At 42.0% G+C, this 20,748-nt stretch overlaps 2 protein-coding genes across 3 annotated transcripts; one reads left to right on the top strand and one right to left on the bottom strand.

Annotated features, from left to right (window-relative positions):
• The first annotated feature begins 3,055 nt into the window (after positions 1-3,055).
• Positions 3,056-9,446, top strand: ugt5e1 (UDP glucuronosyltransferase 5 family, polypeptide E1). Its single transcript, XM_065005379.1, has 2 exons — positions 3,056-3,258; positions 7,123-9,446. The coding sequence occupies exon 2, from the start codon at positions 7,130-7,132 to the stop codon at positions 8,756-8,758; it is 1,629 nt and encodes a 542-aa protein (XP_064861451.1). The 5' UTR covers positions 3,056-3,258; positions 7,123-7,129; the 3' UTR covers positions 8,759-9,446.
• Positions 9,447-13,439: 3,993 nt separating this feature from the next.
• LOC115102239 (death effector domain-containing protein-like) lies at positions 13,440-18,858 on the bottom strand. 2 transcript variants are annotated; one of them, XM_029621942.2, is made up of 5 exons: positions 18,655-18,858; positions 16,295-16,936; positions 15,896-16,000; positions 14,494-14,631; positions 13,440-14,201 (listed from the first exon to the last, which is right to left on the bottom strand). In XM_029621942.2, the coding sequence occupies exons 2-5, from the start codon at positions 16,869-16,871 to the stop codon at positions 13,771-13,773; spliced, it is 1,251 nt and encodes a 416-aa protein (XP_029477802.1). In that variant the 5' UTR covers positions 16,872-16,936; positions 18,655-18,858; the 3' UTR covers positions 13,440-13,770. The 2 variants fall into 2 exon arrangements, with proteins under 2 accessions (XP_029477802.1, XP_029477801.1); XM_029621941.2 differs by having other exon boundaries at positions 18,725-18,858.
• Positions 18,859-20,748: the final 1,890 nt, after the last annotated feature.

Below are 20,748 nucleotides of genomic sequence, written 5' to 3'. Positions count from 1 at the left end.
TCATGTATGAACCTTTTTATAGACAGATTTTGTTACCTTTTGTTGTGTGTCACCTGATTCCTACAAAGAAAAAAACTGATATCTAACAAAACGTGGCATTTATTTATCACTGAATACACATTATATAACACCCGTGAAGATTACTATTTGAAGAAACCACATGAAGGCATCTTCTCTAGGAATAAGACTAACACACTGTTTATCAGAACGGAATACAAGATTTGGAAAAAATAATGAATTTAATTGGGAAATGGTTGTTTCAGAGCCAAATGAGTATGTTCAAGGTGCTTTCCTGTTCCCACTTTCAATTCCTTGAGGGGTAGGCCTGTTTCATGATAGATAGTGGGGTGGGGTCACTTACTTACACCTTAAAAGGAAACTCCCTTTTCACTAAGGACCCAATTCTAAATTAGGATTCATGCACATGCATTATGTAAATGAGAGAATAAAGCAGGGGGAAAACAATTTATTAAAAAAATTAAGAAATTATGCCATCCGCAATTACTCAGTTCAAGCCCGTCATAAAAAGCTTCATGCAAAGTTGTTTTCTAACTGGTAATTCGCAAATTGCATGTTAGATATATAACAGAAATATAATGCCACCCACAATAACTCAGTTCAAGCCAGTCATAAAACGCTTTATGCAAAGTTGTTTTCTAACTGGTGATGCGCAAATTGCATGTTTGTCACGTCCTGACCATAGAGAGCCCTTATTTTCTATGGTGGAGTAGGTCAGGGCGTGACTGGGGGTTTACTCTAGTTTATTATTTCTATGTGGGGCTTCTAGTTTTGTTTGTCTATGTTGGTCATTTTGTATGATTCCCAATTAGAGGCAGCTGGTAATCGTTCTCTAATTGGGGATCATTTTTAAGGAGCATTTTTTTCCACCTGTGTTTTGTGGGATATTGTTTATTGGTAGTTATATGTCAGCACTCCATTGTCGTCACCTTCCTTTCGTTCTTGCTTTATTGTTTTGTGCGTTTCTAATAAATAATATGTGGAAACCATATCACTCTGCAGCTTGGTCCGATAATTATTCCAGCGAACGTGACAGAATATCCAACCACAACAGGACCAAGCAGCGTACCCAGGAGGAGAGGGTAACATGGACTTGGGAGGAGATTCTGGACAGGAAGGGATCCTGGACTTGGGAGGAAATCCTGGCAGGACAGGATCGCCTTCCTTGGCGGGGGACGCAAGGAGAGAAGGGAGGACAGCGACGACGCCGGGGTTTGCATCCACAGAGAAAGCCCAAAAAACAGCCCACATTTTTTGGGGGGGCACATGGGGTGATTGGCGGAGCTGAGGAGTGAACCAGAGCCAGTTTGGGAAAAGAGGGAGAAACTGGAGGTGAGTGAAAGGAGAGAGTCAGAGAACGTCAGAGAGGAGTGGATGGAGGTATTGGAGGAGAAAGAGCGGAGAGAGTTGTTGAGTTGGTGGGAGATGCACGACAGTTGCCCTAAGGAGCGTGTCATCAGTTTAATGCCACCTGAGTGGCTCCCCATACTCGTCCTGAGGAGCGTGCTATTAGTCTGGTGAAATCTGTGCCGGATCCACGCACCAGGTCTCCAGTATACATTCACAGCCCAGTAAGTCCTGTGCCAGCTCTCCACACTCGCCTTGAAGTGTGTGTCACCAGTCTGGCACCACCTGTGCCGGCTCCACGCACTAGGCCTCCAGTGCGCCTTCCCAGTCAGGTACGTCCTGTGCCTGCTCCTGCACTCGCCCTGAGGTGCGCGTCACCAGTCCGGTGCCACCTGTGCCGGCCCCACACGTCAGGCCTCCAGTGCGCCTCCCCAGTCCAGAGCTTCAGGCGACGATTCCCAGTCCAGAGCTTCCGGCAATGGTCCCCAGTCCAGAACTTCCGGCGATGGTCCCCGGCCCGGAACCTCCTGCGACGGTCCACAGTCCGGAACCTCCTGCGATGGTCCACGGTCCGGAACCTCCAGTTCCAGGGCAGGAGCTTTCCTCTGTGCCGATGCCCAGTCCGAGCACGGTGTCCAGTCCAGCTCCAAGGCAGGAGTCTTCCTCTGCGCCGATGTCTAGTCCAAACACGGTGTCCAGTCCAGCTCCAAGGCAGGAGTCTTCCTCTGCGCCGATGTCTAGTCCAAACACAGCGTCCAGTCCAGCTCCATGGCAGGAGCCCTCCTCTGCGCCGATGCCCAGTCCAGACACAGCGTCCAGTCCCGCTCCATGGCAGGAGCCTTCCTCTGTATCTAGGTCCAGTCCAAGCACAGTGTTCAGCCTGGGTCCATAGCTGGATCCGCGGGATGAGCGGGTTCTTCGTCCCGCACCAAAGCCTCCCCCGATGCTGGTTTCAGGTTTTGCGGCCGGAGTCCGCACCTTTGGGGGTACTGTCACGTCCTGACCATAGAGAGCCCTTATTTTCTATGGTGGAGTAGGTCAGGGCGTGACTCGGGGTTTAGTCTAGTTTATTATTTCTATGTGGGGTTCTAGTTCTAGTTTTGTTTGTCTATGTTTTGATTATGTTGTGATTTTGTATGATTCCCAATTAGAGGCAGCTGGTAATCGTTGTCTCTAATTGGGGATCATATTTAAGTAGCATTTTTTCCATCTGTGTTTTGTGGGATATTGTTTATGGGTAGTTATATGTCAGCACTCTATTGTCGTCACGTTTCGTTCTTGCTTTATTGTTTTGTGCATTTCACTAAATAAAGATGTGGAACCCTGATCACGCTGCACGTTGCTCCGAGTATGCTTCAAACGATCGTGACAATGTTAGATATATAATTCCCCTTTAGAGATCATATAACTGCTAATGCTTTTACTATTGGTTTTGAAACAATATATAATTTTGAATGAATATACTTGCATGGGAATAAATCTCGTATCTTGCACTTTTCATGATCACATTGTTTTTGGATTATGAGAGGCTGAGTCATTGTGAATGAATTGTACATAATCCCCTCTGCATAATCTGTTTTTGGGGCAGGCATTATATTCCAGAACACATGCTTCAGATCAGGCACACCTTCTCTCCTTTGGCTATGGCCCAGACAATGTCACATATCTGGGTCAAAGTTCATTTGTACTTTTCCTGTGGTGTGTCAAAGTGCAACATGTGTGTTTGTTTTAGTAGTCTCCGAAAAACTGTATTGAGCAGTAGTGAAGAAACCACTGACAGGATTGCATTTTTCTTTGCCTTGGAGATATTCACCCCTATTTCAAAGTACTCTCATACTTAAAGGGACTTTTTAGGGCCACTTTCAACAAGGTGCTCATATCTTCCTACCCAAGGTAAGATGAGGCCTTTTATTTTGGTATTGTATGTGTGTGTGTTACATTCTGTTCTTTGAAAAAAAATATCCATAATACTGTACCAAATAACTTCAAATAAATGTGGTCCAACCCTGCTTTTTGCAGAGCCGCCCCTACTTTGGGTTCAGGGAAAGTTACGTTACACAAGTGGATGCAAAATGTTATGACTTTCTGCAAATGAGTAACAAAGGTATACTGGTACCTATACATAACATCCTCAAGCCTAAAGAGATTCACATTTATGAGCACATTGTTCTCCCCTCCTTCAAACAACTAAATTCTGATTACACTGAATGAGATATCTATGTGCAGTGTATATCATCACATAAAAGTCCATTATCTTGTAAAAACTTGTTTGGCCATGTCCATTGTGGCTCACACAAAGGTTGGTGTCAGGTGAAGGAAGGGATCCAACTTCAGTTCAAGTGTACACCGTGACTACAACAGTGGCAGTCCGTGCAGTTTAAAATGAGGGAGGACAATATATATTTTTCATGAGCATGGCCTTATTTCTATTACAGCGTATTGGATGACTGTCATTCATATTCCATTCACCCAGTTCAATTTAACTATGATAGATTAAGGCTACTACATGATACTCAAATTTTCTCTATACCTATCATGAAGTTGCTACAACCTAGCCTATGAATGAAAGTTTACAACGTAGGTGCACACAGGTTGAGAGAAAATGTTGAGGCGACAGAAGGTTGAGAGAAAATGTTGAGGCGACAGAAGGATGAGAGAAAAATGTTGAGGCAACAGACAGTGACACATGGACAAACATTGACACATTCAATACTGCCTTGCACACTCTTGCCTGCATCTAGCTGATGTAGGGTGTAATCATTAGTCAAACAGTTGCAAACCAGAGTTTGTATAGGACAAATGTAGGTATGTATATTCCCGTTTTGTTCCGTTTGCTTCTGTTTAAGAAAAGTTTTTCAACAGAATCGACGGAATGAATACACCCCTGATCACGTGTAAAGACAGTTCACTTTCATAGCAGCCATGTTGTATTCCTTCTCACATCTATGCGCTCTCCTCCTCTCACCTTTTCCCTTTGCTTGTGGATTTCAATCCACAACACATCAGTTGTACGTGACCAGACAAAAAACCTTTCCAAGACAAACCATATCTTAACCTCTACACACATCCTACATCGTTGTCACCATATTAGCTAAAATAACGTCATAGTCAACATAGCTAATACAACTAATGCGTTAGTAAACCCGCTACGATCATGCAGTAACGTTAGTGTAGTCAGTAAGTAGTTTAGCACTTAAACCGGAGGGCCTGGTGGCAATAAATTAGTCAAACCAAAAGCTTACCTTGACTTGGAGGAGTTCCAGTGTTGTGTTGGATAGTCATTGCCAGCTAGCTAACATAGCATCCCTCTGTTTGAGCAGGGTGCTTGAGTAGGCTAAACTCACTAGCTGCATTTGCTAGCTAAATAAGTGAAACTTAAAGTAAAATAATAAAATAATAATCTCTCTTTCCTTCTTGTCTTTCATTTTGGAAGAAATTAATTTGTTAAAAACTGTTCAACTATTGTCTTTCTCTCTTTGAGTCAACTACTGTAGCTTATGCTTTCAGTACTTGATTTGTTCTCTGGTCCTTTGACTGGGTGGACAACATGTCAGTTCATGCTGCAAGAGCTCTGATAGGTTGGAGGAAGTCCTCCGTAAGATGTCATAATTACTGTGTAAGTCTATGGAAGGGGGAGAACCATGAGCTTCCTAGGTTTTGTAATGAAGTAAATGCACCCAGAGGAGGACGGAAGCTAGATGTCCTCCGGCTACACCATGATGCTACCCTAAAGAGTGCCGTTGAGGCTATTGTAGACCTTCAATGCAAAAAAACTGTGTTTAATAAATTATTTGGTGACGTAAATACATTTAGTATAGTTTTATCTAAAAAGGATAACCTTTTAAATGTTTAACAATTTTTTAAATGAAATTCACTGGAGGATGGTACTCCCCTTCCTCCTCTGAAGAGCCTCCACGGGACAACAACTACTGCTATTTGAATGCTAGTCTCGCTTTTTATAATCTAAGTTGAATTACTGTTTAACGGATGCCCCGCCTTACTTTTCTCCACACCCCACAAATATATGGGCAATGTATGATTTGCTTGTAATGCACTGTCTGCTCTCCTTTGAGGCTTTCCCAAATTGAAGCTCAAGAGACCAAACAGCCTCAGATCACGTGCTCAGATCATGTTCGAGCTTCGAGACAGTGAAACACACAGGCTCGCATCTGCAGATCACTTGCCGATGTTTAATTTTTCTCTCATGCTGTCATGGCTGAAGCCAGCGCCCAATGCCTACTATAATGGGACGTCCCTCATTATAAACAAACAGTCAGTTAAATGCATCAATTTCAGATATATTCAGATATATTCATCAGTAAAGACGCAGTGCAAGCTGATAGTATTTTGGACAACCAAATTGAAGTCAAAATGATTGATGAAATCGAAGTGTGTTAGCTGTATGGTGATTTGCGATTCATAATTTACATTTTACCGGTACTAGGTCAACTGATAACACCAAGACAGAATGCGTTTGAAGTGCGCACACGCTTCGCGCAGATCCATGATATGATATGAGGTCTCCAAGGTGGGGCAGCCAGACAAGACAATCGAAGGAGGATGCGTTGAGCAAAGTTACTGGTCTCGAATTTAGTCTTTAGCTCTATAGATTGATGCCTCTAATTGTGCATGTTATAAACAACATCTATTTTATTTTTAACCTTTATTTAACTAGGCAAGTCAGTTAAGAACAAATTCTTATTTTCAATGATGGCCTAGGAACAGTGGGTTAGCTGCCTGTTCAGGGGCAGAACGACAGCTCGGGGATTTGAACTTCCGGTCACTAGTCCAACGCTCTAACCACTAGGCTACCCTGCCGCCCCATTTTGATGATGATAGGCTATACTCTACGGCTGGATATGTGTATTTTTTTAAACATTCATTTGGCAGACCTAACTTGATTGACCCTCTTTCTTCAAGACCTAGTCTATGACAGGCCTAATCATATTTGTATGGATATTTTGTTTATTTCGCCTATAGGCTATAGAGATGCATTCAGGTAATTAACTTATTATTATACATTAACATTTATTTTATTACACATGTATTGTCAATCATTCTGTAATTAGATTTTTTTAAAGTAGTTTACTCTATTGCCCTATGCATCACATTCAATTAGGAGATTGGATTGCACTTTTTTATAATCAGGAATAAAGAAACTGTCACAAGTTATACTTCCCATTGTGTTTAATTTCTCATGGTTATAACAACATTGTAACATCTGCATTCTTTTTAAGAAAAATAGTGTAGGTTTTCCCATGGAATAATATAACTTTTGAAGCTCACATTAGGCCTAGAGCCTGCACAAGTGCCTAGGACAATGTGGTAAAGTTATTCCTTATCCACTTAATGTTTTTTTTCTCACTTGCCTCACTTTTCTGGGGGGTTAAATCCATTAAACAGTGAATCAATTGTGTTTGGCCTAACCACTATTTATTCTCAATAATGGCCTCACCAACATATCTGCCTAGCTTGCTTCTTATCCTCTTCTGCCGGGCAATCTTAAAGTTGCAGCATCTCACTGATTTATCTTTTTATCAATGGCAGTCTGTTATCGCCAATGTAGCTAAAATATAAAAGAACATATGCAACCAATGCATTGAATTCATGTTTGAGATAGTAAACAACTAGTCACGTTACTTAATGTGTGTGTGTGTGTGTGTGTGTGTGTGTGTGTGTGTGTGGTGGATGAAAACACTTTTAGACTGTTCAAACACAGAAAGCAACAATATTTGTTACATTCTTTGTCCTCTCCAGACAAACCATGCTAGTCACCGTGACAGCCCCACTTTGCTTCCCTCCACATCCTGCTCTCTTCCTCCTGACCTGTCTCCTGTGGGTGTTCCCAGCTCAGAGCCATGCTGGCAACATCCTGGTGTACCCTGTGGACGGCAGCCATTGGCTCAACATGGACATCCTCCTGCGAGAGCTGCACCAGCGGGGGCACTCTTTGATGGTGGTCCGCTCGTCCACCAGCTGGTACGTCCCTGAAAACGCTCCCCACTACTCCTCCGTCACAGTGCCGGTGCCCAGGGCCAGCAGACTGGAGGACCCACAGTACATGGCATACTTCCTGAAGAGGAGTCTGGAGATATGGACACGAGAGCGCTCCGTTTTGTCCTTCATTGAGCTACAGAAGGAGACTATTAATTTGCTGGAGGAGGCCCATCGCAGCAGTGCTGAAATGGCCCTCTTAGCCATGGAGGACAAACAATTAATGGAGAAGCTGAAGGCAGCCAACTTTGATTTAATGTTGACTGATCCTGGATTTGCAGGAGGAGTTGTATTAGGGACTTACTTGGGTCTTCCTATTGTGCTTAACGTTCGTTGGATCACTAATGCAGAGGGACACTTTGCAATTGCACCTTCACCCCTTTCTTACATACCAACTATCGGGTCACTGGTCACAGATAAAATGAGTTTTGCCAACAAACTGAAAAACTTCTTGCATTATGGAATCGCTCTTTATATTGATTATGGCATAACAAGACCCTTATACCAGGGTGTGATCAACAAATTCATCGATCCAAACACCAACATCTATTCTCTCATTCAAGGGGCTGACCTATGGCTGATGAGAGTGGACTTTGTGTTCGAGTTCCCACGCCCCACCATGCCCAACGTGGTCTACATGGGGGGCTTCCAGTGTAAGCCTTCTAAGCCTTTGCCAGCAGAGTTAGAGGAATTTATGCAAAGCTCGGGGGAACATGGGGTTGTGGTCATGTCTTTGGGGAGTCTGCTGGGTAGCCTCCTACCGGAGATCTCAGAGGTCATTGCCACTGCCTTCGCCCTCCTGCCTCAGAAGGTGGTGTGGAGACACACGGGAGAGAAGCCCTCTACTCTAGGCAACAACACACTGTTGGTGAACTGGCTGCCTCAGAATGACCTACTGGGCCATCCCAAAACTAGAGGCTTTGTGACACATGGGGGCACCAATGGGATCTATGAGGCCATCTACCATGGGGTTCCCATGTTAGGCCTTCCTCTAATTTTTGACCAGTTTGACAACATGCTGCGTCTACAGGCCAGGGGTGTGGCTAAGGTTCTCGAGGTGACAACCCTAAAGGTGGAACCTATGACACAGGCACTGACAGACATCCTGGACAACAGGAAGCACTATAGAAACAATATGCGCAGGATGTCAAAGCTCCACCATGATACACCTCTCAAACCAATGGACAACGCCATCTTCTGGCTAGAATTTGCTGTGAGACACAAGGGTGCAGCACACTTGCGCACTGAGTCCTACAAGATGCCCTGGTATGCTTACCACAATGTGGATGTGCTGGTACTTCTCCTGACTGTTGTAGTCTCTGTCCTGTTACTAACGCTAATGACTTGCAAGGTTTTAGGCAGGGCTCTTTGCCGAAAGAAAAAGGAAAAAGTACAGTAATTTCTGAAGAATTTGTTCTACATTCTACAGTACATTCAAATTATCTGGTGCAATTGAAATCCACTACAAGACAAATGGGCATGAAACTTTGTCAAAATCAGACTATAGATGATTAATCAATCACTCTTTCTTGTAATAAAATAAAAACAGCAATTTAGCAAATGTTAAATCAATGCAATCTTGTCAATGTCACAATATTGCTAATACAACATTTTTATAGATTTTTAAAGAACTTTATTTATTTTTACAGACATTAAAATGTACCCATCGCCTATAACCATGTTCATATTCACATAATACCACAATCTCTTTCTTGGTCAACACAAAATAATTACAAAATAAAATGGTCGACAACAATGTGATGCATTTTTTGCTTTTATGTCCTAGATTTCTGAGTGGTGGATTTGACTAATGTTTGTGTGGTACAGCTAAATATTTTAAACAGTTAAAAAAATAAAGTGCCCATCAGCTGTATGGTATTGACAATACACACCTCTCCAATTTATGAACAGTCCCATTTGCTTGCACTACGCAAGAAAAATGCAGTAAAAAATTTGCAAAGTAAATGAAATATAACCTAATGAATTATCTACAGGTTACAAAAGTTGTCTCAAGTTTCTGGGGATCATGATCAGACATGCAATCTATCTTCAGTCAGATATTTAAAAACTAGTATAGAACCTATATACTGAGTGCACAAAAAATTAGGAACACCTGCTCCATCCATGACATACTGACCAGGTGAATACCAGTGAAAACTATGATCCCACCTGTTAAATCCACTTCAATCAGTGTAGATGAAGGGGAGGAGACAGAGTAAAGAAGGATTTTTAAGCCTTGAAATAATTGAGACATAGATTGTGTATGTGTCATTCAGTGTGAATGGGCAAGACAAAATATTTAAGTGCCTTTGAATGAGGTATGGCAGTAGGTGCCAAGAACTGCAATGCTGCTGGTTTTTCACATAACAGTTTTCCGTGTATATCAACAATGGTCCACCACCTAAAGGACATCCAGCCAATTTGACACAACTGTGGGAAGCATTGGGGTCAACATGAGCCAGTATTCCTGTGGAATACTTTCGACACCTTGTAGAGTCCATGCCAGACGAATTGTGACTCTTCTGAGGGCAAAAGGGGGTGCAACTCAATAAGAAAGGTGTTCCTAATTTTTTGTACACTGTGTACAATAGATACCAGTTTGCAACTTTGCTATATTCCATTAGAAAAACATATCCCATCGTAACAGTGGCTTTAAAGTGTGGTGTGTCCTTTTCTGACATGTGCCCAAGGGTTGGTATGGGAAACTCCTCAATAACTTCAGTTGGCCGAGGGGACTTTTTTATACAACTATCTATCTAAAGATAATTGGGTTAGCAAGAAAAGGTAGCAGTAAAACTGATCCTAAAATAAAAGATGGCATGTGTCAAATTGCTAAACAACCCTAATTTCTGGCATTCTTACTTCAAACTACCAGACAGAACCTTTTATGTACCAAGATAAGATTTTAGCATCAATTAGGACTAGCTATTTTCTTAAATGACCATGTAAAGGGGAATGTCACTGATCATTTTATTAACTAGAGTTAAAATCAAGAGTGATTTTTGAAAGCGGTTTCATCTTCCATAAAACATTTAATGGCTGCTCTGCAAAAGTGCGAAAAATGCTCATCTATAACATTAATTTACCAACAAATTACAAAATGAGGGGAACTGTATTAAATATTCAAATGGCAGTCTTTGCTCAATGTTAACTTCCTAAAGTAAGTATCGGAGGCTCTTAACTGGGGTAGCACTTAACCATGCTAAATTGTGTCTGATTGTAGGCTATTGAACTGTGGACAAAGATTAATCTATGCCAGCCAAACATAATAGAATCCTTAACGCAGACATGCCCTGAAAATTTGGTCCAAAATAAATCACCAATTATTTGTCTTGAACATTTGCATGAAACAAAATGAGCAATTGTAGTAAAATTTGAGATGACTTGGGAAAGCAGATCAAAGATAGTACTGAATCAATATTGATCAACTCAAAACGTTGTCTTTCTTTTTCTGAAAGTTTGATTTATGCATTTCATTATCTAAATTAGTATTTTTTCCATTTCAAATTCCAAAATAACATCATGTCTAATCCTGATTGGTTAATGTAAGTAATGTCAGAGTAAATTCCACTAGATGGGCCAACTGCAAAGTCAAAATTGGCTATATTGAAAAATTCATGAAAACAAATATTTGCTTTTTGGGCTTAATTTAAGGTTAGGCATTAGGGTTACCAGTGTGGTTAAGGTTAGGTTTAAAATCAGATCTTATGACTTTGTGGCTGTGCCAGCTATAGTGACCTCTGCAGAATCGCTGTCTCCTGGTTAAAGACTCATGACAATAAATGCCAACCTGCTTCTCTATTAGAGGCAAATATTCATGATAATTTACATTGACATCAAAAAAGGTATAGTAAACGGATGATTGATTTCATGTGGATTTAGAAGAGACAGAGAGGTTGTACCTCTCACAAATATAACGATAACAAAACAATTGCTTAAAGAATAAATGTAGCATTTTTTCAAATTATATGCAAATTTTGACATACAAAATCAGTAAGAAATCTGAGCCATGGGTGAATACAATTTTTTTTTTTTTAATTTACGAGAGAGTAGACGGGCAATTCCACAGTACGGTAAGTGACACGAGGCAGGTTTCCATTGACCAAGCAATGTCACATCATAAGAATGTGCCACGTGTAATGGAAACGGCAGATATGAGAATTATTATCCGTTCGACATGGGTGGATTTTTCTGTCGTCTAACTTCATTTATTGCAACAAATTATGGAAACTTTTTCAAATGAATTATGATTGGCAATTTTTAATGTATGCGGGCACGTAACTATAAAAGCTCCACTCCACATTTCATTGTAAATGCCTACTGCTTGCTAAATCTATTTTTCAATTTAAAAAATGTTTCTTTGCAGAACAAGGATTGTTTTGACTTTCAAAATTCCCTGAATTGCTTCGCCCTGCTTTTCTGGTTGGCTGGATGCAAGTTTCACCATCCAATTATTACAGATCTACAGGAGTCACCATGGCACGGGCCGTGGCGCTACATTGGCACGATTATGATTAGAATATGGCAAATAAGACATCCCGATTGGCACAGCGGTCTAAAGCACTGCATCGCAGCGCTAAAGGCATTACTACAGACCTGGGTTCGATCCCAGGCTGTGTCGCAGGCGACCGGGAGACCCATGAGGCGGCACACAATTGGTCCAGCGTCGTCCAGGTTAAGCCGGCGGGATATCCTTGTCCCATCGCGCTCTAGAGACTCCTTGTGCCAGGCCGGGCGCTTGCACGGTGACTGCGGTCGCCAGCTGGACTGTGTTTCCGCCAACACACTGGTGCGGCTGGTTAAGCGAGCAGTGTGGCTTGGCAGGGTTTTGTTTCAGGGGACGCAGGGCTCTGGACCGTCGCCTCTCCCAAGTCCGTACGGGAGTTGCAACGATGGTACAAGCCTAACTACCAATTGGATATTATGAAAAAGGGGTAAAATGTATAAATATTTAAAAAAGACTACGGCAAATATTGGTCAACTATTGCATTCTATCCAGATAACTTGGTCTACCTGAGACATGAAACAGATAGGTGGGAGGGCATACAGGCTGTCGCCAATTTAGTCACGCGCAATTTGCCTAAATGGATAATGGAAACACTTCAACCATTTCATTTTTATTCAACACTTTCAGTTTTTTTTTTAAGTGCCGTCATTACGCCCAGCTGTTTTTTTTAAATACACACAATAGTTAACGCACCATAGCAGGCAATTGTCGCAACCATTTTCTATGCAAACTTTGTAAATGTGGACAGATAAAATATATATAATTCACTTGACAAGTTGATGGAAACATAGCTACTGAGACTTTTTAAAATGTACGTTAAACAAAAACCAATGATTGCAAAATTAATCAAACCTTACAACTCTATGCCTATTTTTACAATTCCAACTGAAAATGTTACAAAAACACAGAACAGTGCCGATGCAAAGTTTGGTAACAGAATGACAATTTGTGCTGTAATTCGGTTACCAAACTTTTCATGTGCAATGTTCTGCGGAAATTTTTAAAACAAGTTCTTGTGCATAGAGTTGTATGCTTAGTTTAACTTTGTAATCATAGGTTTTTGTTTGACATACATTTTAAAGTGAAACATCGGCTGTCTCAGTGTTACTGCTACCGTGGAATTGCCCAGATACAGTATTTAGGGAGCAAAATGACTTCAACATGACTTACCGCTTTAAAAAAATTGCATTCTATATTTTGTTGAATGCATGTTTGTGATGCAACAAATTTTCAAGCACTTCTCGGTAAGGTTAATATTTTTTTCCCTTCTCAAAATGCTGGTACCTTGTTGTCAAATGAACAAATATTGTGAATCATTCTTGTTGATATTGTTCACAATATTTGTTCATTTGACAGCAAGGTACCAGCAGTGAGAAAATGTCAGACTTATTTACTACCAAATAATTGTATGATGGTAATGTCTCTGGCTTACAAGGATTCTGTCCTAGCCTGGCAATAAACAAAATGCAAAATGTCCCAACAGTGACTTGCCTGCTTATAGCCATGTGAAGAAAGTCTACAAGGGGACATTTCATCAACACTTTTTGGGAAATAGATGTGTGAAAACAAAAGAAAATGTCAAATCTGATTTTATAGTCAACTCACAAGTTACAATAGAAAATATTAGCATTGTCCCTCCAGCAGAAAGAACAAAGCCCTTCAACTTTCAAAGCACTTCTCTTCGGTCTGTGTTCCACATCTCCTGACTCACTTGCTTTGGATCACTTTTATTTCACATTCCCTTCATAGATGAAAGGGCAGGGCACCCAGCATTCTCCCTCACACTTCTTCCTGAAACAGAACAGCCTTTTCACTTTTCTTGCTCCTGTCCTCACCATGAAGTCAAGTTCTCTTATTCGGGACACGGGTTCCCCCTCTGCTAAAAGCAGCAGACGCATGCGTTTCTAGGATGGAGTCCCTCTGCTCCCTCCAAGTGCGGCTGCGGTTTCAGCTGCAGACCCTGCCCCCACTCCTGTGACCAGATTCCGGAGCAGCTTGCGGCGGCCAGCCTGATAGTCCTCCTCATCCACATTGACCAGGAGTTTGATGGCCTCATGGCCCACTGCCTGTTTGAGTGAGTCTGTGATGAAGACACCCTTCAGGGCCTCCAGCAGGGAGCCGTTGATGTAGTCCCGCCAAAAAGCATCTAGGTAGGTGAGCTCCGAGAACTTGATGTCGCAGATGATGGAGCCCAGGTCCCGGGACTTGAGGATAGTGTTTGCCTGGTTGAACCTCTCAAACTGCCTCTCCAGAGCCTCCTGCTTGTTGGAGAAAACGTTTCCCAGAAGCGCTGATTCATGCTGGCAGTACTCAGCACGCACTCGTAGGCGGATGTCTGCAGGGGTGTGGGGTGAATAGGGAAGAACAAGGGGAGGGGTGACACAGAGGAAGAGGTGTGCCGTCTATTGGAAACTATACTGTCAATGAATCATGACGCAATCATTAATTTTTAATCAGCGTCTGTATAATTTGGCGCAGATCTGTATGCATGTGCTTTAGCCAAGTCCTTTGTCATTCATTGTCATGAAATAACTGACAAAAAGTAGATACAATCTTTGAAAGCATAAAGTTACTTAAGAAGTATTTTTCTTCCGTGCTTTCATGATACACACTCAAAATGCCCTTACCACAGGTTTGCTTTTCCCTGCAGTCACCTGTGGCGTAGGCCCTCTTTCTTTTGCGGCTGGGTAATGGGGGGCCTGGCTTGGTGCGGGAAGGGCCCACCTGGGTCCCCGATGGAGAACAGCAGATCACTGGCTGGGGACCTGTTAGTAGAGTGGGGGGCAAAGACATTTACAGATGTATTTATGTCACTATTTCCACCAATTATATTAATTCCCCCAACACACATACACTACATCACCAGAAGTATGTGGACACCTGCTCGTCAAACATGTAATTCCAAACCCCCCCAATTTGCTCTTGTAAAAGCCTCCACTCTTCTGGGAATGCTTTCCACTAAATGTTGGAACATTGCTGTGAGGACTTGCCTTCATTAAGCCACAAGAGCATTATTGAGGTCAGGCACTGATGTTGGGCGATTAGGCCTGGCTCGCAGTCGGCATTCCAATTCATCCCAAAGGTGTTCAATGGGGTTGGGGTCAGGGCTCTGTGCAGGCCAATCAAGTTCTTCCACACCTATCTCGACAAACCATTTCTATATGGACCTTGCTTTGTGCACAGGGGCATTGTCATGATGAAACAGGAAAGGGCTTCCCAAACTTTTGCCACAAAGAATGTCATTGTAGTATTAAGATTTCCATTCACTAGAACTAAGGGGCCTAGCCAGAAACATGAACTGCCTCAGACCATTATTCTTCCTCCACCAAAATGTACAGTTGGCACTGTAATGCAGGTAGCATTATCCTGGCATCTACCAAACCCAGATTAGTCCGTCAGACTGCCAGATGGTGAAGCGATTAATTACTTCAGAGAACGCGTTTCTACTGCTCCAAAGTCCAATGGCGGCGAGCCACCACCCCAGACAACGCTTGGCGTTGCGCATAGTGATCTTACGCGTGTGTGCGGCTGCTCAGCCATGAAAACCCATTTCATGAAGCTCCAGACGAACAGTTCTTGTGCTGACGTTGCTTCCAGAGGCAGTTTTTAACTCGGTAGGGAGTGTTGCAACTGAGGACAGAATTTTTACACGCTTCAGCACTTCGCGGTCGGTGAGCTTTTGTGGTCTAACACTTCGCGGCTGAGCCATTGTTTCGCCTAGACGTTTCCACTTCACAATAACAGCCCTTAGTTGACCAGGGTAGCTCTACCAGGGCAGAAATTTGACTAACTCACTTGTTGGAAAAGTGACATCCTATGATGGTGCCACGTTGAAAGTCACAGAGCTCTTCAGTAAGGTCATTCTACTGCCAATGTTTTTCTATGGCGTTTGCATGCTGTGTGCTGAATTTTATACACCTGTCAGAAACTGGTGTAGCTGAAATAGCCGAATCCACTAATTTGAAGCAGTATCCACATACTTCAGTATACTGTATATATGTAGCTGTATACATGCAGAGTCAAACCCACCTGTCCTTCTGTGGGGTGCAGCCTCCCTGCTCTCTCCTCCTCTTCTGGGGGACACATAACGTACCGACGTCTCTTCCAGGTACTTATCCACTGGGTCTGGGCACACTGAAATGTAAAGCAGATGAAGGCTTTTGGTTAGTGACTTAAAATATTTCAATTTAACGTAAACTGTCAATTGTTAACTAAGGGACTAGAAAGTGTGTTTTCAAGATGGCGAGAAGTGGAGAGAAATATTCGGGATAACATTTAGGAGATTGACAACATAACATTTTGCAGATGGGGAATCTACGTTTCTCAGTCTCAACACCATTACATGTAGTTTGGTCTTTCATTTTTTTTAAATATAAAACGACAGTGGGCCTGAAAAAGGCAAAGTTTGAGAAGGAAACCAACACTTACCGGTCTGTCTCTTCCTGAGTGTGACGTAGGGCAGCAGGTCGTGCCGTGTGATGATGCGAAGCAGCTGCAGGACGTGTCTGAAGTTGGTCTCATCACATCGCCCCTGGCGCTCCAGAGCCAGCAGGAAGTCCCGGCCACTCCTGATGCCACCGCGCTCATACTCGTCAATGACATCCACGAACAGGAACGAGAGGACTCGCACATCGCGGTGCGTGAGCTGGGCTCCCACTATGTCGAACATGCGGTGCAGTGAGTACAAGCCGTAAGCATTGTCTACGGCCTCCTCGGGCCAGGGTTCAAAGCGTCCTGACGAGGGCGTCCTTGAGGAGGCAGAGTTAGTGCAGGAGGCCAACGTGCCCCTATTCACTGCAACTCCGCTGGAGGTCCCCACCGACGAGGACCCCACACCGCCCATCAGACCTGTGTGGGAGGCAGGGTGCCCCGCAGCACTACTCTGAGTAGAGTCCAGCTGGTTTGGATGAATGTGAGGCCTGCCCGGGTGAGCTAATGAGTTCTGGGGGATGAGGAGGGGAGGGTTGACATTTGCATTGGGGAGGGAATGCTGCTGTGAGGTCATCACTGTGTTAGGGGTGGACGATCCCAACAACTTCTGTGTTGTGTCTGAATACTTCAACTGCTTTCCTACAAGAAAAGGAGGGACAAAACACTATTCACACCTAAAGTGACCACATTTAAAATACACAAATGCGGGACAACAGAATGATTTTGCAGGACAGTGTGAGCTTACATAAATACAAACATTTGGTAGCACACACACCCCCCGCCAAATGTTAATGGTTTCATCATAATTTCTTAAAGGTTGTACCTACAAATGTAGCTTATTGAATATATTTATAGAATATGCATAAAAATCCATCCTTCAATTGCAACGTTTGCATATGCCCAACATTTATATTTTTAATAGGCTACCCTCAAACACCAAATTAGGCATAATACATTTCAAAATAGACCATGGCATGATCAATGTCAATCTTGTTTGACCAGTGAAATGTAAAAAATGTGTCTGCATTCTAATCGTTTGATCTCAATCAGTTTAATTGGGAATATAGATGTTCTTGAATTGCTGTTTCGTGAATACATTAGAGCAGATGGTGGCTGTTTTATGAAAATCTGGGAATATTTCTGGTTCGTCTCAGGGAATGTAAAACAGCTGGGAAGGGAGACTTAAAACGGGATTGAGTGAAGTAGCTGCAAATATGTTGAATAAGCAACTGATGAGCCTCACAAATTTGACGAAATTACCTTATACATTTGAGTTTTAACGTCACCGGTAGGTTTAGGCTACCACATCCTTATGAAATGTACATTTTCATAAACGCAAAGACACGCTGGAATGTCTAACTGAAAAACGCTTACCTGTAACTATGTGTTGAAATTCATACTTTTATTATTTTTATTATTTAAAGCAAACACCGAATTTTCCTGGGAGTTCAATTTAGCGCGAATGCGCTTGTGCCAATTGAATATCTGTGTATGTAGTACGTCAGTCACCACCGCGACGTCTCCAGTTGAGCAACACAACATTAGGAAAACGTCGGTTGTTGTATTCCAGTGTTTCCCAACCAGGGGTACTTGAGAAGACTCATGAGGCCATAGGCTTATTGTTAAAGTGCACATGAGGGGGTACTTCAAAGGTAACCTGGGCAGAGCAAAATGTACTTGATGTTACAGTAAACGAAAAAAGTTGGGAATCAAAGTTTTTCTTAAGTATGAATGTCAGTAACTCTTACCCTGCGGATAGACTGCAGTTGTACATGACAAACATAGGTATATGTACGTGTTTTTTGAATTGACATGTTCACAAGTATCGACTGATGGTGACCCAATGTTGTTAGATATTGCGCTACCAGTTATCAATACTCACCTCCGCCTCGGAAAACTGGCTACATTGAGGCGTTCCTCAACTAAGCTACCGCTAACTAATCACAACAGTCGGGAAGCTAGCGTAGCTTGTTAACAGTAATGACCAGCTAGCTAACGCTAGAGTACTAACTAGCTACCTACATTATGACATTGTTGACTGTCGCTAACCCTAAATGGCTAGCTGGCTAAACCATGCAGCTAACTGGATAGCCACCGTGCTACAAATAAGAAGCTTGTTATTGTGAAAACGTAGCCAGCTAACGTTAATTACGTCAACTAGTTTAAATTTAGATTAACTAGTAAGCTAAATATTTCAGTTACACACAAAATGCAACAAAAATGTTTAGTCATCGTAAAATAAACGATACCACCAGTAACCAACTAGTTTTTCAAAAAAGCTAGTTAGCTAACAAGGACTTGGTCGCTTATGCTAACTTTGGCAAAGTAGATAACGTTACCTGGCTATTGATGCTTACCTTAGCTACGTTTCCTTGAGTTAATACCTTGATTCAAAGTCATTTAACTTGAAATAACGTAGATACTTACTTAACGTTTTTGGTTGAACCCTTAACTAGCTCCTTCAAGATCAGAAAACACAATTAAAGTGTATAATTTCACACTCTTTCACGAGGCTAACAATTAGCATGCCCATTTTCGTATCTCAGCTAAAATGAAAGAACATCCGGTACACTACGCAGTATTAACATCCGGGTTACAATGGTTTAGACTAGTAAATCTCAAATTCGGTTCGCGTTAGAATTCTTGTAAACCAGACACTCCTTTCCTTCTTCGAAGTTCTCTCTCTTGAAGTAATCTTTGATCTAAACACAGTTGGCTAGGTAAAAACACACATGTTTATCTACATGAGATGGATTGTTTGTTTGTGACAACAAAAACAGGATTAATGTGTTTGGGTTATGATGGGTGATAATGAAGTGTATTTACAAATTAGGGACAGTTCGACATTTACTGGGGGGGTTTGCCATCCAAACTTTTTATTGCTGCTTTCGGCAAGGTTGTGTGTTTTTTTTGTTTGTGCACGGGAGGGTATTACATTTTTTCCCCCTGGTTTACATTCACTCTTTTGCAGGTTTTACTATAAAATGTATTGCATCCTAGCTGAATTTACTCATCGGCTTGCATGCGCCTCCCCTATATCAAGGTGTTTTGGTACTTCCCTTATGCCCCACACTTTTCCCGACTGCTAACTTTCACATCTATTCTATTCTGTCTAGCCTGCCCTCTATCCACAGAAGTGTTAGATGGCTCAATTGTTCAGATCTGCAATAGGCTAACTAGAAATCAAACCACATTGGCCAATTTGCAGTTGCTACATCCCACTGCTGGATTGCTTCTGAAGCTCAGCAGGGTGGTCCTGGTCAGTCCCTGGATGGGAGACCAGATGCTGCTGGAAGTAGTGTTCTCATTGTGTTCTCACTGTGTTCTCAGTCAACCTACCTGGTTAAATAAAATAAATTAATAGCTGCATACATTTTCAATATGAATCCACAAGAACAAATAGGAATAGCTGATAGTGGAAAGCCCAGGTGCAACATTGTGCATGAAAGAACATTGAAGACATGAGACACGTAGCTCAAAAAGCTCCCCTAGAATATCTTGTTTAGGGACAATACAATAACCCTACCTAGACTAGCCTACAACACCACAATGCAATGAACAATTTCCTTATTATTTTGAAGGGAGTACAACATTCTACTCTAGGCTGCAGTGAAAATGTCATGAATAACAACAAGTAATCCCTGTGATTTGAATGTTTAATTCCATTTGGATCAGTTGTGGTCTACTCTCGACAGTTTATAAGGTCTAGAAAGGCACAGTAGCAGGTCAGTCTGGCAGTGTTTTTACTTTTGATACTGAGATGCGCTCTGCTTCCTCTCCAATCCAAGCGTCATTTAACTTTTAAAATGTACCATAAGTCTCATATAGGCATGTGTACATTTGTCCAAAATATAATTCAAGCATCCTCAAAATGGCTTGGCATTAACCAGGGTTCCATCCAACCTTTCTATGTGAGGAAAGTACAGTTGAAGTCAGAAGTTTACATACACTTAGGTTAGAGTCATTAAAACACATTTTTCTTGTTAACAAACTATAGTTTTGGCAAGTCAGTTAGGACATCTACTTTGTGCATGACACAAGTCATTTTTCCAACAATTGTTTACAGACAGGTTATTTCACTTATAATTCACTGTATCACAATTCCAGTGGGTCAGAAGTTTACATACACTAAATTGACTGTGCCTTTAAACAGCTTGGAAAATTCCAGAAAATTATGTCATGGCTTTAGAAGCTTCTGTTTTATAACCCATGTCCCTTCACAGGGGCGGGCCACTGATTGAGCAGAGCCCTAACCGTATGAAAACCCAAATCTCTCATTTGGAAGCTAAAATTACATTTAATCTCTTCACCAATAATTTTATATTCAAACATTTAAATTGAACAACAATTCCATGTGAATCCGATAACTACAATTTGCAGACTTTCCACTGTAGAGTTTATGTCATCTTATCATTGATGAGAATGTCTCAGATGACAACCGAACTGACATC

This window comes from Oncorhynchus nerka, linkage group LG20 (assembly GCF_034236695.1).
Source record: "Oncorhynchus nerka isolate Pitt River linkage group LG20, Oner_Uvic_2.0, whole genome shotgun sequence".
Taxonomy (NCBI): Eukaryota; Metazoa; Chordata; class Actinopteri; order Salmoniformes; family Salmonidae; genus Oncorhynchus; species Oncorhynchus nerka.
This window is presented reverse-complemented; position numbering and strand designations above follow the sequence as displayed.

Bases quoted from the DNA above. Each gene is read 5' to 3' on its own strand.
- ugt5e1 (XM_065005379.1), top strand. From the start codon at position 7,130: ATGCTAGTCACCGTGACAGCCCCACTTTGCTTCCCTCCACATCCTGCT.
- LOC115102239 (XM_029621942.2), bottom strand. From the start codon at position 16,871: ATGACCTCACAGCAGCATTCCCTCCCCAATGCAAATGTCAACCCTCCC. The intron at 16,001-16,294 runs GTAAGTGTTGGT...TTTACATTTCAG, and splicing joins ACTCAGGAAGAGACAGACCG to TGTGCCCAGACCCAGTGGAT. The intron at 14,202-14,493 runs GTAAGGGCATTT...ACACCCCTGCAG, and splicing joins CAGGGAAAAGCAAACCTGTG to ACATCCGCCTACGAGTGCGT.